At 36.5% G+C, this 17,917-nt stretch overlaps 2 protein-coding genes across 2 annotated transcripts in view; one reads left to right on the top strand and one right to left on the bottom strand.

Moving 5' to 3' along the window:
* Nucleotides 1–272: 272 nt before the first annotated feature.
* LOC112565089 (PRELI domain-containing protein 1, mitochondrial-like) lies at nt 273–4,490 on the top strand. Its single transcript, XM_025240345.1, has 4 exons — nt 273–434; nt 898–998; nt 1,687–1,903; nt 2,008–4,490. The coding sequence occupies exons 2-4, from the start codon at nt 907–909 to the stop codon at nt 2,320–2,322; spliced, it is 624 nt and encodes a 207-aa protein (XP_025096130.1). The 5' UTR covers nt 273–434; nt 898–906; the 3' UTR covers nt 2,323–4,490.
* A 159-nt stretch (nt 4,491–4,649) lies between these two features.
* LOC112565084 (probable ATP-dependent RNA helicase DDX58) overlaps nt 4,650–17,917 on the bottom strand; it is a 40,159-nt gene continuing 26,891 nt past the window's right edge. Inside the window, 12 exon segments of the mRNA XM_025240337.1 lie at nt 4,650–6,995; nt 7,237–7,490; nt 8,284–8,425; nt 8,902–9,069; nt 9,302–9,541; nt 10,953–11,097; nt 11,751–11,920; nt 12,290–12,385; nt 14,280–14,361; nt 14,363–14,443; nt 15,246–15,465; nt 16,030–16,208. Coding sequence (XP_025096122.1) covers nt 6,748–6,995; nt 7,237–7,490; nt 8,284–8,425; nt 8,902–9,069; nt 9,302–9,541; nt 10,953–11,097; nt 11,751–11,920; nt 12,290–12,385; nt 14,280–14,361; nt 14,363–14,443; nt 15,246–15,465; nt 16,030–16,208 — 2,025 coding nt within the window. The 3' untranslated portion in view covers nt 4,650–6,747.

Genomic DNA, 17,917 nt, shown 5'->3' with positions numbered 1-17,917 from the left:
GAACGCAAGAGTGAAAACAGGAACTTGTATTACAGTTTACACGTCCGTGGTTAGAACTCTCGTGATCGCGTAAAGGGAAGTAAGTGCCTCTGTTGGATTTACGAATGTAAATCGTCATTCCGTCCCTTGGAATAAGCACCATGTGGCTATTTTTCTTTTCTACCTTATATTTCAAGTGAACTAAAGCGCAAGATAGATATATTGGTGAATAATTCATACAAATTTGTTACATGGCATATTTAGATGAGAAAATGTCCTGACTCTTCACAACGAAGGTCAAAGCTACAGGACGCCATAGTCTAACGTCACGTTCATCATGGCGTCAAGTTCCAGGGATTAAGTACGTCCAGTCGGCAGTTCTTACTATGGTGCGGTTTAAAACATTAGCAGAACTCTGAGCAAAGCTTTATTTTACGTCAGAAACTTTAGTAAAGGTGCGTATTTTCTCATTTTTATCGATGGTGTATTAGTACATGAGTTATTGTTCGCTCTATTTTTTTTTCTACACACGTGCTGATCGATTAGCTTTTTGATGTCAGTTTATGTTTTTTCAATTCTTGATGCTTTTCGTGTGTTAAAATAATATTAAGTATTAAACACACAATTACGATTGGAATTTTGTTTGTGGATATTGGTGTGCTTATAAATATTAGCTGAGCTGTGTAAACATTTACTTACCCATTGGAATCTGAGCTGCAGCTATGTAATTACTTTGTTTTTAACTCAATTAAAATATTCATATTACTTCCGTGTATATCACATATGTATAGTTCTGATGGTTCTCAACATCATGGTTTTCATTATGACTGAGGTATTGACAGCTCGAACTTCACAAGGAGACAACATGTAGAGTCCTCAGTGTCATAGTGATTGATATCGTAACTATTTTCCTCACAGACAGCACAAATGGGAAAGTTTTATGCTACGTCAGTTGTGTACAAGTGGACATGGGAGCAGGTTGCTCAAGGCTTTTGGCAACGGTATCCAAATCCATTCAGGTAACAGTATATGTCTAGGTTCTTGCTAAGATAATGATGTAGAAAAATCAGGATTAACCATTGACATAATGCTACCCAAGGTCAAATAATTCTGATGGGGAAGACAACTGCAGATATATTAATGTATTTTTGGGACAAATTTCTGACATTTACCTGTTTATTCACTAATCGCCAATTAGTCTTCAAATCAGTGTGTTTAATTGAGTAATGGCCAAGACCTCATTTTCCATGACTTGCTCAGTGATAGGGCACTGCCTCATTAGTAGATGAAATGCTTGACGCTTTTCCAATGACTGCAGCTTTCAGTGGTGTTAGAAGTTGGACCAATCCATTTTACACTTTTCTTTAAAAGTAATACACTCAGATTTTGTAAGAAAACCAATGACAGTTAAATGCTAATTTTCCAGCAACTTAAAAATAAAGTTTGGGATAGCATTTAATGGAAAAGTAATTTTAAGAATGCTTTGAGATCGTCTTTTAAGAACTTATGATACTATTGATAACCAAGATAAGCATTTTTATGGCTATAATAATCATGTGTAAGGACAGGATTAATAATAATCTATGATTATTACTGTACTTTTCCTAGAGTCAGTTATTAGCCAGTAAATCAAAGGCGGCATTATAAATTAAGCCATTCTATCACAATGGTTTTCAAATTTAACAATCCTTTTTTTATCCCTCCCAGCAATCACGTACTTACTGAAGATGTGCTGTCACGACACATATCAGGAAATTGTCTTTACACTCGACGTCTCTTAACCAAGACTAATGCTGTGCCGCGCTGGGGAGAGCGCTTTATTCCTGGGCCTCGCAACATTTGCATTGTTGAGGAATCCATTGTGGATCCATCGGCACGTACTATCACAACATATACTCGCAACACTGCAATGCAGCATGTAATGGTATGTATTTTTTAAAATGTAAGCAGCTCTGGGAAAAAACTAATAGGCTGAATTTGGTCTGGAACTAATTTTTTATTTTTAACTTAAATTTTTCTTTGTTTCAGAGCGTGGAAGAAAAGTGTGTGTACTCTATTAGCCCAGAAAATAGCAAGTGGACTCTTTGTGAAAAGACTGCTTGGGTTTCATCTGGTGTGTTTGGCTTTGGTCCTGCCATTATGGCTTTTGGCTTAGACCGCTTTAAGAAAAATGCAGCGAAGGCAAGTCGGGGCTATGAGTTTGTTTTGGAGAGATTGTTCCCTACTTTGCAAACACATGCAACTAATGCTGATTCATTCAAAGAAAAAGCCCGGAAAGTTGCTGAAGTGGCAAAATCGAAAGCATCCACACCAATCATTACAGCTCGTCCTCAGCCATCCTAGAAAGGTGATCCCTTAAATTAGCATGGTGTTAAAAAAGACTTGGAAAATCAGGAATGCTTTCTGGCTTCTTTCAGCATATTTTCATATTTTAAAAAAAGATTAGAATGAATTCATGTTGCATTCATCCCCTGCTTCACTGATCATGTTTTGGTCCGTAATGCAGAGGAGTTAAGGCTCAGTTACACCAAGCCCCCAAAATAATCAGATTACAAGGAAAGCGTGAACTGACAGTTTACAGGAAAAACAGAGAAATAACATTCCATGGATTGAAGCCATGGTACATCTAAGTCAGTATACATGCTTTGTAAAGCTTTACTTTTTTAATATTGGTGTCTCAGGAAAATAACAAACCTTGTGCTTCATCATTGTTGCGCCTTTATCTTAGATGTGCAGCGCATCTACAATTTATCAAATGTCAGAAAGGCAAAAATATTAAGTTATGGATGTGTGAATTAGTATGTCTGATTTGCCTTTTAAAAAACACATCGTTACAAACACTTGGCTTTACTCACTTTATATTGTGTATACTGATAAGCATATGGTCCACATCATTGAAACATTGAAAATGAGCATAATTTCAGCCTTATTGCATTCAGCATCATAAGTATACCAGGCCTTGGTGTGAATGCTGTGAAACTGAAAGAATCATTGAACAGTCATTGAATAAAGTACATTTTCTTGCCTTTGTTATTGGCAAAGTGCACTTAACATTCTTCTTTTAAAGGTTGCATTTATTGATGTGGTGCTTTATGAGAAGAGCTTGAGTCGTGTGTAAACGGCATGTTAAATTTCAGATAAAAATCTGTATTTCAGTGCAGTCATTTTTGTGTTTAAGAAACTCTACTAACAAGTAATATTGTATTAATTACAAGTATTAACTCAGTCATCACTCTATACTGGTTCACACGCACATTCCACGTGTGCTGGAAGGAAGCCATCAGTCAAAGTGAGGCACAGTTATTGCATTAAAGTACTCTAAAAGATACCAGACAATTGGTATACAAAGTGTAACCCTGTTGAATCTGAAACAGAATAGACATAGTGTGTTTCTTTTTGTTACAGTGTTACAATAAGATTTGAACTCTCTATTGCCTAGTTTTAATTGCAGCAATATTACAGTTGTTCACTGAAGTTTGCTGTAATGAGTATTTCATATTTGAAGAAAATATTCTACTTCAAGGCAGTGACATTTTGTATACTTTTGTGAAGGCAGTTAAGCTAAGTCAAGATTTCCTCTGTTTAGAGAACAAATGAGATGAACAGTTGGATTTTTGTCATTTGTTTTAAACCCTAAAACCATTAGACTTTTCCAAGATCCACAAGTCATCCATTCCAAAGAACTGCCACTCATGACCAAGAATGTCATATTGCCCAGGTCACTCATGAACAGCAGTTATCTGCTAGTTTTCCTGTCAGAGTTGTGATATAAAATGTATCCACTTTCTCCGAAGAAAAATGAAGCTAGCATGTCTCTTAAAAAACCTCCTCTTTTGGTTAACTCGTGTCTTCATCAACCTGGATGTATTGCTCAGTGCACACACTGCTATCACAGTGAGATATTTTAAATCTCATATTCCTATGTATCAGCGAACAGAATCTGGATCATTGTAATTATGATGTACAGCATATATTTTAGAAGAGAAAGAAAAGTGTATAGACATAAATGTGTGCGTGTATAAATTCAAGTTAGAATACACAATTGAAGTAAACCTGTTGTAGCTTAATGTTTGCTCAAGGCAGGAGCTTGTGTCAAGTAATTTATAAACAATGTTGTAGATATTGAATAATACTATTAATACGCAGTTATCTTTCCCCAAGTATCTGTTTCTTATTTCACTCATAGTACTATTGAAATGGCAATAGGAAAGCAGTTCTCTCTCTTGATTTCAGAAAAGCTAAGGCAAAGAAATAAAAGATTTTCCTAACACAAGATTTGTAAAATGAAGAGCTACTTTATAGGATTTAGGAAAATCTACAATAACCATGCAAAATATAGAAGTGCAGCATTATATAAGTATATTAAAATTTATGCTTGTGAAAGGGTGTTCTAAGTCTGCTTTCGTTTTTTAGAGGGAATTTATTTGCGTGTGATTTGTCTTGATCAGCTGATATCAAGATGCTTGTACGTAAGCATGGACTTGGAAGAGTGAAAAATAAAAAATATACAATACTTGTTTGTTCATTTTGAACATGAGAATATGAATGAAAAAAAAATGATAGCTATTGTTTTAGTAACTTCAGTGACGTGGTTCTGATAAATCATTGCAAAACCTTAAAAACCTGCCAGCAAGTAGATGCATCATAATTTAAACACTCTACAAACAGCATTAAACCAATAAAAATTCTTTATTCTTTTTCACTTGGTCAAGACAGGCCACAACTTGGGGACAACCACTAACAGTTAAGGTGCACAACCTAAAGTCACGACTGAGTTCATGAGCAACCCAAGGAGTACTTAAACTTTTGTAGGCAGGTCTGCTGACATGTGACCTGGTAATAGAAGCTTAAACTTGCGTAGCGATTTTTTGTTCTGGTTTAAGTCATCGGTTTACAATGCTATGGGAGATCCTAGATGATACCAAAAGTTGGTCATTCATATTAATTCAGGTATCGAGGACAAAATACTCTGATAAAACTGTGATGTATCAGCACATTTCAAACTATAGAAAATTCCACACACCACAGCATGAAAATCAACTACCCATCATGTTTTCACTCTGGCTCTTTCTTTTTATTCATACATTGTGACAGGAATATTAGGCTGTCTGCAGTTAATCGTGAGAGCAGAGAGAGTACAGGTTGTGTTCTGTTTCACATAACAGATGATTTGTCATTTTAAAAAATCTGCATTAGCCACATCCTCATGAATTAATAAAATCATCATGATTTTTTCAACTATAACAAAATAAAACCAAACACAGCAGCACGGTGGGTTTTTCTTGATGTTATCATTGTATAAGCAGTAAGTTTGAAACAAGGGCATGGTAAAAGGGACAAATCAGGTAACAAATGTGGGAAGGATTTATTTTTGATCTTCACATTTTCAATACCTTTCTTTTAAATGTAGTTTTTGTGGAAAATCAATTCATGGCCAGATAATGTGATTAGTCCATATAACTTCTATGAGAGTGGTCTGCTTAGTAACAAAACTAAAACTATTATCTAATGTGCCAATACTTTCAGCAAAAAATGTATTTAAGAGATGAAATATTTCCCAATTTTATGCAGATTAGAACTACCAGTACAGTATAATTGCACAAGGAAAATATAAACACAAAAAGTTAGCAGAAACAGATTTTTTTTAAAAATACCCTCAACGCATGAAGCATGAATACAAATTAAAAAGAAGCAACAGATGTTTGTTACAGTGGAAGAAGTATATTCTTAAAAATTCTTTAAAAAATAAATGCTCCACTGCTTTTTCATCTCTGTGGGTGAGTTCATGGCAAAGCCTTGCATTAATTCTTGTTTGATAAAATGAAATGTCAGTAAACCCATAGAGATCAACTTTCATCAGAATTCTCTATTTAAGTGCCAAAACTGTTGTCCACCATGAGGACACAGACATTGTTGACACTTTTAATACATAGACATCATCTCTGACAAAATTTTGCTGGGATACCAAACCTGAATATATCATGAAGAAGACTCAAAAAAGTATTTTTCTTCTCAGGAACCTAAAGTCTTTCTGTCTCCCAAAGATTTCTCCAGCTGCTCAACAAATCCTATACAAAGAGCTTGCTGTCTTTCTCATCCAGCTGTTGCTTCAGTAACTTACCAAAGCCAGGAACAGTTTTAGTTGCTTTGTGCATGTGCTTGAAGATCATCGTGATCATCTGTAATTAGCAAACATTATCCAAAGCGACCATAATTATACAGGGTGATGGACACATCCTACAGGGGACTTCTTGGCCAATAATACAAGTATTATAAGCTCAAATGGAATCAGAAACATTTATAATGTACCAATCTGATCAAATATTAAATAGTGTCTTTAAATTGTTAATAGTGTGTTCTTCCTCGAAACTTAAGAAATAATTTAAATTTACGAGCAAGTTAACTTGATTGTTTTTTGTTCTGTCTTCAGTAAGTTGCTATAGCATAACATCTCAAACTTGGGATTAATTGAGGTGTAATTCTATTAAATTTTGAGCAGTTACATTAACACCTCTTTCAACCTTCACCATCTTTTGTCAGAAGAAAACACTGATCAGCATAATATTCAATGGAATACAAAACCACTTTTCCCATAATACAACTGCCTTGTGGAACTAGCTACCCAAAATAACTACTCTTCTTATTCAAATGACAAAAAACTAGTAACAAAGTCAAGGAACAGCTTAAATGGTTATAAGTTTGATCATGGCACATTCCTCCTGACTCTCCATGATAAAGAAGATGAGTGTGTGAAGGGTTGAAAAGAATCTACTCAGCATCACGGCCTGATGCCAAAGCCCGTCTCCTGTACTGCAAAAGTTCTTCTAGAGAAAGTTCTTCCACAGGAAAATTGGTATTCCTCCATTTCTTGGGGGCATCTCTTCTGCCTACTTCATCAACAACAGTAAAGCTGTCAATCTTGATAACTGGAAATGTCGTACCACTGTGCTGAGCTACAATGCCCCAGTCAAGTCCACACTCCTTGCAGTGCAGTTTTCCTTGTTGGCACATATCTCCTATTAAAACAGAATTATTATTGAAATTATGTTGGACAGATTAATCTTGATTACCATTAAAGCACAGACATGTAATACAAGTTTGTGGTTAAGGGAATGATACAGTTTATAGTCCTACGAATAGTTATTTTATATACGTATATATCACTTTTGCCTCTTGATAGATTTTTAAAATATAAATAAACAGCAACAAAACATAACAAGGAGTACTGTTTACATCTTATCACTGTTTCACACCCACCACTGATCTTAATATGCTTGGGTTGATACTTCTCTGTTCTTCGGTCACTAAATTCAGGGTCAATAATAACATGGTGAGCCTTTTCCACAGTGCGGATGTCTGAGGACATGCAGGCAAATGCATCACATTTGCGGCAACGAAGCACCACTTCTCCTTCTTTGAGAGTTCTGCCATTCATCATTGCCAACTCTATGTCACGCTTCTCTTTTTCTTCAGCCTGGATTTTAATTATTGTCTGATGATAGTCTGCAAGTCTGGAACAAGTAAAAATACACCTCAAGTACAGATTTTTTTTTAAATCTTTATTTTTATACTCACAGTGAAAGAGTAAGCAATAACTCTGCCTTTGATATGGCAACATCTTTAAGAACATTGGCAACTAGGTTATCTTAGGACATTAGAGAGATGCCAATCCCTTGCTGCCTCTTCTTCCCCAGGAGTCACAGTGGTTATTCAACAGCTGTGTCAACTTCGGGAAATGTGCTGTGCATCATGGATATCGAACTGTTAGCATTTATGCTTCTAGGCTTAGAACTCAATTGTTCTAATCACTCTGCTACTTGCTTCCCCTGAAATCTATATTTGTACAAATATGTTAGGCTCAAATATCAAACATTCTAGCTAAAGTCACCGTATTTTGCATTTTTACATAACTGCTGGGACATCTTGAAATATTTTGATTAGACGACTGTAGTATAATAGGATAATCACATGATTAGTTAAAGAATGCATTATTTTTAAACCACCCCTGTAATAATGGCTTGATATGGTTATCTCTCTTATTATGTATAATCATTGTTTAATCAAGTATAATGAAAGTCTTAACTTAAGAGTTAGAATTTTTTTTTTTGTTTGTTTTTTGGTCAGAGCTGGTTTGAAGGTCTAAAAGCCTAATCATTTCAGCTAAGCCTTCTCTGGCAAATCTGCTCCACATTCATCACTTCTCACCAGACTATGACACCTTTCCAGATTCAGTTTCTGAAGTAAATAACACTATACTTTACTGAAAATTTTGCAAAAAAAAAAGCATTTAGACTCTTATCATACCGTGTTGTCATTTCTTCTTGAAGCTGTCTGATAGCTTCGTGCATCATCATCTCTCGTATTATATTTATCTCGTCTTTTTCTGCAACACCTTGGTTACAACTGGCCACAGTGACAAATTGACTGTTCTCTGCTCTTGCTCTGCCTGTAAAATAGTTTTGGTTTTGATTTTTAATAGCTACTTGCTTTAAAAAAAATGTAGCTGCTTTTTTTGTTAATTAACCTACTCACACTAATTCACGATATGCTACATTTCAAAAACTTATAAACTAATAATATATAATAATTATAATACATCGACAAATACTATAGATTTGCTATTATACTTGGTGTGAACAGAAAAATAGTTCTATATTCTTCCAACTGACAGAGTGCTTGTTACTTCTAAAGCTATAAATTATGCCACATCTTCCAATTTGCTATTGATAAGACACATTGAATGATGTCCTTTCGGTTAACAGGCTGTTTTTAGTGACTCCACATTCTGTGTTTTTGTAAGTTCATTAATTGAATAAGTATTCAAAAGCAATGCTGCTTTAGCTAAAGCTAAAGATGAATTAAGTTCTACCTTTTAAGCATCTACACACTGAACAAGAAAAATAATCTTTAATTTGTTCTCACCTCTGGCCTGAACCATTGCAATTTCATTGGTGACATAGTTGTAGCGAATAACCAGATTGCACTGCCTAATATCCAATCCCTCTTCAGCTACTGAAGTGGCCACCATGATCTTGTGATCGCCATCACGGAAATACTGCATAGCATCTACTTGCTGGTTCTTGGTCATGCCTGCAGCAGGAGATTGCAATTTGCCACTGTCTCATTTCCTAACTGTTCATTTTTCTTTCATTTGTCTTGTGTCACTCAGTCTCAGTAGTCAAACAGATATAGCTTTGCTGACAAATGATAACTCTTCATAAAACCACAACCATAAATATGAGGAAAATAAGTAACATCACAAAATTTTTTTGCAGCTGAGATAACAATCTCTATTTTTAAAAAAAGCCAAATAATAATTAACCTCCTCGCTCGCTGGAAGCACCTGCTCCGACGATTTTTCCAGGCTTCAGAACTTTAAGATTTGGTCGCCTCTTCATCCATCGTTCTAAACACACTGCCATGTCTCTAGTCTTTACAAATACAATGGCTCGAGATTCTGGTTTCTCACTGAACACCTTCCTGATCTTACCTTCCAGTAAAATCAGTTTGGGGTTGGTATTGGCTTGTTTCTGACATACAGCCTCCAAATATGGTTTATTCTCTGCAATGAAAAATCTTGTTAAGTACCCACTTATGCACAGCATTTATGTGCATGACACTGTGTTGTCATTTCAACCAAGTTTACTCAAAATAAAAGAAAGCATAAAAGACAATCTTTTTGGCTTAACCAACAAGTACCAACTTTAGTCACACAAGTAACATCAAAGTTCTGGCAAAAATTAAAATAAGCTGATGATGTGATACTAAGTTAATTTGTCTAGAACAGGGATGCCCAACTAAGGCCCGCGGGCCATATCCGGCCCGCGAAACTTCTGCCCACAGTGCAGGAAATTGGCATGTTAGTAATAAAAAAAGACCTAAAAAACGAAAAAAAGGGAAGATGAAGTATTTGTCCCTACGTAGGGGGCATCTCTCAATCTTTTTTTCGATGGACGAACATTTCAATTCAGTGCTCCAATTGGTGTCTCTACGATGCAGCCGGACATTCAGAACTTGGTTTCAGGTAAACAGCTTCAAATATCCACTAATTACTACATAATTAATGTAAGTACAACTTGTTTCTAATAAAAATGGTATCTGCTCTGTTTTTTTTTCTCTTTTTTTTTTTTTTGTATTTTTGCGGTGAAGTGGCCCATGACACGCATGTCGGAAATGTGTATGGCCCGCAGGCCGAAAAAGGTTGGGCATCACTGGTCTAGAAAATCAAGTAGTAAATAAAAGTAGATCTATGCAGCGTTATGGAGTTAAATAAAAACTAAAAAATGTTAAAGTAGTCCTGTAACCTATGTAATGTATTTTGGTCATTTGGAATTGAGGGATTTGGGACCACATTCCTCTTGAAGTCATTTATTTATTTTTCTCTCGTTCGGACTGGTTGTTATGGGGAATATATGGATATATACAGCAGTTGACAAGACCCATCACATGCCTGATTTGTGTGAAAGTGAGCAGGTCCTGGACAACCGGTTTACTCCCTTACATTGGTAAGCCAGTTCTTCCTCTGGCCAACATGGTATTGACCACCCTCCAAGGTACTTTGAGGACAGTCTTTGACAAAGTTTCATGCCAGGTCACATGGCCAAACCCGACCAGGGTACTCTGCTTGACTGCTGCAAGTTAGGGTTCCTGATGTCCTATGAGTGTGGGTCAGTGTGCGTGAGTGGTGTTCATCCTCTTACTTCTTCTTCCCAACCCGCTAAGGTATCAGCTAACTATTTAACAGCTAGGTTTTCATAAAGGTATCAAATAGGGGTTGTGTGCCTGCCTCCTGCCATGAAGGCTAGTGCTCTATGTGGCTATCAACTTCCCCAAGCTGCTATAGCATATTGTTGGAAGATAAACTGAGACTATAAGACTAAATAAAGACATTTCTCATAAAAAATGATTTTTCAAAGCAGATGTAATTTTTAAATATTATATTATATACGTGATCTGTACATCACGAAGCTTACTCTCAAAAAGCTCTTGGAGGAAAAGGTCCACATCAGCAACAGAGTTCCCAGTGCTTTCACTCAGTCTTCTAAACTGTGCAGTCAGGTATTCCATTGCATCTTGGGTGTCACAGTCATCATTCATCAAAAGGGATGTATTGTAGAACTGTCAATATATTCATTTAGTTAAATATGACATCACACTTGGTTCAGATGATGTAAACTGCCTGTTTGGCATGTAAGCCCCGGCCATTCATTTATTCATTCTTTGTATAAAAAAAAAATCCACGTAAAAAGTCGGTAAGAAAAAAAAGTTCTAAATTCTCACCTACCGGTGGATTGCACCTCAAAATTCAAGTCATGTCAAACTGCTACAAAAAGTAAATTATTAAAAAAAAAAATTTAAATGAGCTGTTTTAGTTATACTAAGAATTTAGTTGAAAAATACAAACAAAAAGGATCTCCTTAGGCATATTGCATACTGTACAGAGCATACTGGAAGGAACAAACATGGTGAGGCTATAATGTCTTTAATTGGTACTCCCCTATCCAACTTCTTGGTTATCTTTTCCTATGTCTTTCTTGACTTTTGGAACTGTACACATAGCTATTCCCATCCAAAAATTACCAAACGACAGTGCAAAGTCAAAGCAGTCAGCCATAGTTAGAATACCATAATCTATGATTGTGATCTATGGTGATAAATTCACTAAAAAGGTATTTGTATGAAATCTGGTTCGTGGAGACATGCACATCTGCAAAATCACTATTTAGAAATATGATACCATTCTATAAAATACATCTGACACTAAATGATACCTCTAGCACACATCGGGATGTCTCTAGAAATCGTCGAGAGTCTGCATCATTAAGCATAGCCACAGGGCGACGAAGCTGAGTGATCCAGATAGCATACTGTTCTGTTCCTCGCTCACAAGGTCTGTGCAGAAGTGCTCTGATGCCAGAGGCTGCCTCCACACGTCTGGTGTCTGAAGAAAAAAATCTTGACTTGTCATGGATGTCTACTTAGGCTATGAAAAGTCATGTTATGAGAGTTATAAGAGTTTAAATTGAGACACAGCAATATTCTTTAGAGACAATGGAAATACTGAGCAGCCGTCAGTACTCATCCCTGGCAATCTGAATGAGAAGTGTAGGGAAACCTGCTGATGTGCTTCTGAGCAAGTAAGTTCAACTGAAGCAGTCCTGGATGCATCCTTTTATTGATTTATGTTAATATTATTTGGGCTTCTTTTCTAGTCCTTGGATCATAAAATGTTTATGCTATATACAACAAACAAATTCCAAAATGTCAAACATATTGTAAGAAAAAGGGAATGTTTTTCTTTTGAACTTACACTCAGAGTTCTCTGCATTTTCTTCAATGACTTTCATAATTTCTTCTATTTTGGTCTTAAAATTATCTTCAACTCTCCCCTGGCAGGTAAACAATTCTGCAAAATTGGTACAATTTAAGATTTAATTAATTATAAATAGTCACTTATTGTGATTTTCACCAACATAACACATCAGTGCTACTGTATTCTTAGTCTTTACTGTTCATTGTAAAGATGAGATACCACAGATTATAACTATAAAGGATATGAAGGAAACTAGAGAATTTTTATCCACCACAACATTTAATGTGATGTTTTACCTATGTACCCAGACTGAACACATTCAACAGAAAATGATCTGGGTCACGGCACCATTTAATTTGTAGCTGTACTGGTCCGCTTTTCTTGCTCAGGCTAAAACTGTGCCAAACCAGTCTGTTCCTCATTGGTGTTCCATGAAAGTGGATTGAAGTTCCCGAAGAGAATTTTTTGCTAGAATTCTGGCTCTTGTTCGTCGGGTGTGTTGTCTAATTTACCTTGTCTAATTTACCTGGGATTGTGTTTTCTCTTCCGCCTCCCACTCCCCCTTACATCTACTACACACCCAAACTTAGCAAACCTTGGAATCCACAAAAGATCCTTCTTTTTTTCCAGGCAAAAGTGTGTTTCATTCATGTGTGCTGAATCACAGCTATGGACGACACAAATCTCTTTCACTCAAATGATACATGCTCACCTCTTTCACATGACGAGGACACACAAAGGACACGCTATAGCATTCGTTAGAACTGACACGCGCACACAGGTAAATAAGTTCAAAGACATACATTTATTTACATTATTTACATATCTAACTACTATTTCTATTCTAACCTACCTACCTAGCCTACTAAAACCTAACACCTAACTCCCTTTGGTGGGGGAAGAGGGAGATGACGTGAGCCGCTTTCCAGCAGGACCATAGCACCTTGTGGCAAAATGATACTTCTCTAGTACTCAGAACCAAAACTTTCTGTTCTTCCAAGCGAAACTTCAGTCAGTGCATGCCAGGGCACTAAAAGTAGTATTGGATGTATGCCCTGGAATGCACTGACTGAAGTTTAGCTGTCAGGTTTGATCTTTGGTGGACTAGAAGTGCAGCTGTGTATTGTAGTTCAGACATCACATGTGCCTGAGGTTAAGAGATTTTGGATTTGTTCCCCAGTTATTTCCAGCAAACTACTCTCATTAGGTTTATTCCTCTTTTTTTCCACAGCTTTAGTTATTTTGTCTATGTATGGGTTCCAGTTTGTTTTTTCTGAGAAGATTACACCTAAGAATTGTATCTGTGAGCTATAATTGGGATTGTTTGGTTTAATGTTAGTTTGGGTTATTCTGTTTTCTGGTTTGCTTTTTTAAATATTATAGCCTGGGTTTCGGTGGTTGAGAGTTTAAAGCCATTATACTTAAAACATTTCACTATTTCATGTAGATCTTCTTGTATATCATCTTTTCCTATGATTCTACAGGGTGGGATTACTTATTTTACTTATTTTACGTATTTCTGCTTTTCCAAGAATTTAGGTGCACCATGACACACAAGGGGCACATACCAGACTATAAAATTACAGAGATATTAGTATTCAACATTTTAAGAGTGTAAGAGCATAGTGAACATTCTTTTACCATGGTTATTTTCAAGTAACAATTAGTTTGTTGTTAGTGCATTTTAAATGTTCAATTCTTTTAAAAATCATTTTGCATTATTAGTTATATTTCAGAGCGCACCTCTATACATATGTTTAAAGAAATGATATGATATGAAATTTTGTTTTTACAGTATCATGCTCTTATTTCAGAGTGCTTGCCACACTCACAAACAGGTTCTAAAATGCAGTTGACACCCAGCCAAGGTTTGGTAGGTAGTAGTCATGGCGTTCATGTTAAGCCTTAGAGTAAGTCATGACCAATTACAATGGCTACACAATTTTGCCACAGAACATCAACTTAGGAAAAAAAGAAAAATGCTTACTGTACTCTGGAGAGTTGGAGTATTCACTCAGCTGGACTGTGTTACATCTCACAGTGGAGATATAGTCTGCATTAAGATGAGCACACAATTTTGCGTATGTGTTCCACTGCCTGAGACACATTGCTTGCCTTTCCAACACCGACAGATGCTGTCATTCCTATGACCTGGAATATAATTGATATGATCTTTAAGAACCTATAAACACACATTTCCTATCTTTCAACCTTTTCAGCTCTTCCTTGGTTATTGATTTAATAGCTTAAAAAAAAAAGTTTATACTTGAATATAATGTAGCTGGACTGATCCACTTTACATGGCTAACAAAACTCTGTGGCCAGACTACTGGTTAGTCACGGCTCCTCAAGCCCTAGCAACAATCAGTCTGTTCCTCTTGTTGTTCCAGAGAAGAGGAAAGAAGTTCACAAGTTTTCACTGAAAGGTGTTCTACATAATCTAATACCCCTATTGTACTTCCCCTCTACCGTCTACTACACTCACCCTTAGCAACCTTGGCATCCACAAAAAATCTTAATTTTCTAAAAGTGTTTCATTCTGTTCTGGCTATGAAGTCTTATCATTTGTACTGTGTTCCACGACTGCTTTAGTTCTAAATCTTTCTCCTACCAAGCCCCATCAACTTGGAACAGATTACCCATCAGCCTTCATCACTCTGATTCTCTTAGCACCTTTACGTCTAAACTTAAGACACATCTTTTAAGAAAAACTTCACTGTGACCCTGTCTTAATCATGAGCGTCCATAACGTGTTTCTGTAATTTACTTTGTATGTGAGTGAGTGAATGTAAGAGTGTGTGTCTGTTAAATGCGAATATGGGTGCATGGTTGTTGATGATTTAGTCTATGTATGATTTATGAAATCCACCATTGGAGGGAAACAAAGTGCTGCAAGGTGTATACGTTGTCCCAAACAAATGCTCCTGCCACAATAAAGAAGAAGAAATGTTACCTGTGGAAGTTTTTGAATGGCCCTGTCATCATCAGCTGCCTGACTCTGAATAGACTGTTTGGCATCTAAGTAGTGATGCATTATGCAATTGAATGGGTGACGACCATGAGTGTGGTGGCATTCATCAAAAACCACCATGGAGAACTCACAGATGCTGTTAATTTCTTTTTTTTCCAATGCATTCAGAAGAATCTGGGCCGTCATCACAAGGACATCTTTTCTGTTAAGACCATAAAAGATGAATGTAAATAAATATAAGTGCTTAAATCTTCATTGTTTAACAACTGACCAAGTAATATTCACGTAATTGTCTATGCATAGTGTTTAAGAAAAAGTTTTCATACAAAATTACTTTATTCATAGACCCAGTATACTTGTTTTTCAGGTCTTTAAGTTATTGCTATTGGACGATACTACCTAAATAGGTAGTGGGGTGATCATTCCCAAATCAGCTGTTTCAAGAGTGATTGAAAAGGTCAGCAGACGAATAGAGTTCTTATCTTAACTGTACTATGCTCTCTTTCGGTTGATACAAGTTGTCAGAGTTATTCAGCAAATACTTAAAATGCAGTGCGTTAACTCATTCCTTTATTTTCTGAACGGTCCTACCAAAGATAATGACCACCATCAATGCTATCAATACCAAAGAAGTTTGGTCCTACTAAATCACATGCCTCCTTATTTCTGCAGCTGTTTACATAACATACAGAATCCAAGTTGGCTTAAGCAGTTTGTTAATCTCTCCCTATCCTTTCATGAATAATCTGATTACTGTTGAACTTACCTCAGCAGAAGCTCGTTGATGGGCACTTTGGTTGCATCTAAGTTGTCACTGCTAAGGAGGTGGCAACGATAGGGGCTGAGGTATTTTTTACATGATTTATATTGCTGGTCAGCCAAAGCCACCTGGTTAACCAGGAACACTATCTTTCGTACTCCAAGTGTTTGCTGCTCCAGATGAGCCTGAAATCAAACAACAAATATACATGGTTTGCTCAACAATAAAACTACCACAACATTAAATATGCTTCATATATATCCACACAACTTTGGGTTTTCTACAAGACAGCACAAGTTAATGCATGAAAAATACCCTGTGCACAGCCTATCATGATTAAACTTTTGTATTTAGCCATGGCTGCTGAGAGTCAGGGGCAGACAAGTAAGATTACCTTTACAGTCCATTACATTTGCGATTATAAATTTGCTTTTGCCAGTTAGTATTATGCTTACGGGTATGGAATAACAACAATGAACTGAACCTTAGCATAAAGGCATAACCTCCCTTTATACAGACCTCCAGCAGCACATTCAGCACTATCTTCCAATTCTGCCAGGAACCCTTCTCACATTAATCCTCCAAGTGAGTATATAAGGAGAGGGAGACATGCGGTGACATACAAGTCAGAGAACACAAAAGTGAGAGAGAGATGCTTTAATTGAGACTAAAACAGGTCACAGCACTGCCTGTAGATCACCATCTCAGCCAGCAGCCCAGCTGAGGATTTCACGTAAAGTTTTCTTGAAGGATGTCCTGTTAGGCTGTGGAAGTAGCAGTTGCTGCAGCATGTGGTTGCCATTGATAAAGATACAGCCAACAGCTATACATTAAGAGTTCTCTTTGTAAAGTGTATGCAAGAATGTGCCATGTGGTAGATGACTTGGTTTACATATGTAGGTCCAGTGATGGACTATTTGCCCGGTAGCAAATGACACATTGAACCTCTTTCGCCTTCAAAAAAAGTTTTTTTTTCAGCCAATTTTTTTCAACTTGCTGCCTTAATCAGAACGAATTACTGCTTGAGCTTTGAAATATTTGGCAAGATAATATAGTTTTTGATTGCAGTTTAGCAGGAAGTGCTTAGTATAGTACACAAAGCTGGAATTCTAAAGTACATGGTTATCCCACTGGAATGTGGACAAATAGTTGTTAGTGGTTCAAGTGAAGAAAAATGCGGGAGGGTCCACACCATGTCGTTTAGTGTGTTTGAATGTGAAGCTGGTTTGAGACCACCTTGGGCCTGTGTTCAAGGTAAATAAACTGCATAATGGGTACAACAATGTTTATTACATGTGAGGGCATAATTACATATAAGTGTGAAAAGTTAAATATCAAAACAAACCCTCATAATCTTCAGCGCTACAAGTGTTTTTCCACTGCCTGTGGGAGCACAGATCACAACATTTTTTCCTGTTAGACCCACTTCTACCAACTCTGCTTGGTAGTCCCTCAGTTTAATTGGCTCAGCAGCTGTATCTTCATCACTGTCAGCATCAGCCAGATCATCCTCAGGAGGGTCAACTTCAGCATTGCTGTTGTCGATGTCCACTAGAACAGACATATATGGCCAAATGTTCTCTTCAAAGAAAATCAAGCTGACAATATATTTTCAGTATTCTTCAATTCTTTTCTTTGCTATCAAATATTTCAGTCAGACTTTATTAGTTCTATGAAAAGCATTTAGAGCTATTTACATGCCTTACTATTTCTGTGATAGATGTTTACTCAGAAATAACATACCTGTCCTCCTTTAATAATTTCAAATAGCAATAGCAAAGAAAAATTCAGCTAGTTAAAGATGTACATATAATGACTGTACACGATATCGAACTAGTAAATTTAACAGAGTTCGGGGTTTTGAGGAAACAGCAATGAAAAGGATATGACTGCA

Source organism: Pomacea canaliculata, linkage group LG5, assembly GCF_003073045.1.
Source record: "Pomacea canaliculata isolate SZHN2017 linkage group LG5, ASM307304v1, whole genome shotgun sequence".
NCBI lineage: Eukaryota > Metazoa > Mollusca > Gastropoda > Architaenioglossa > Ampullariidae > Pomacea > Pomacea canaliculata.
Note: the sequence above shows the minus strand (reverse complement) of the source record. Positions and strands in the feature narration are given on the sequence as shown.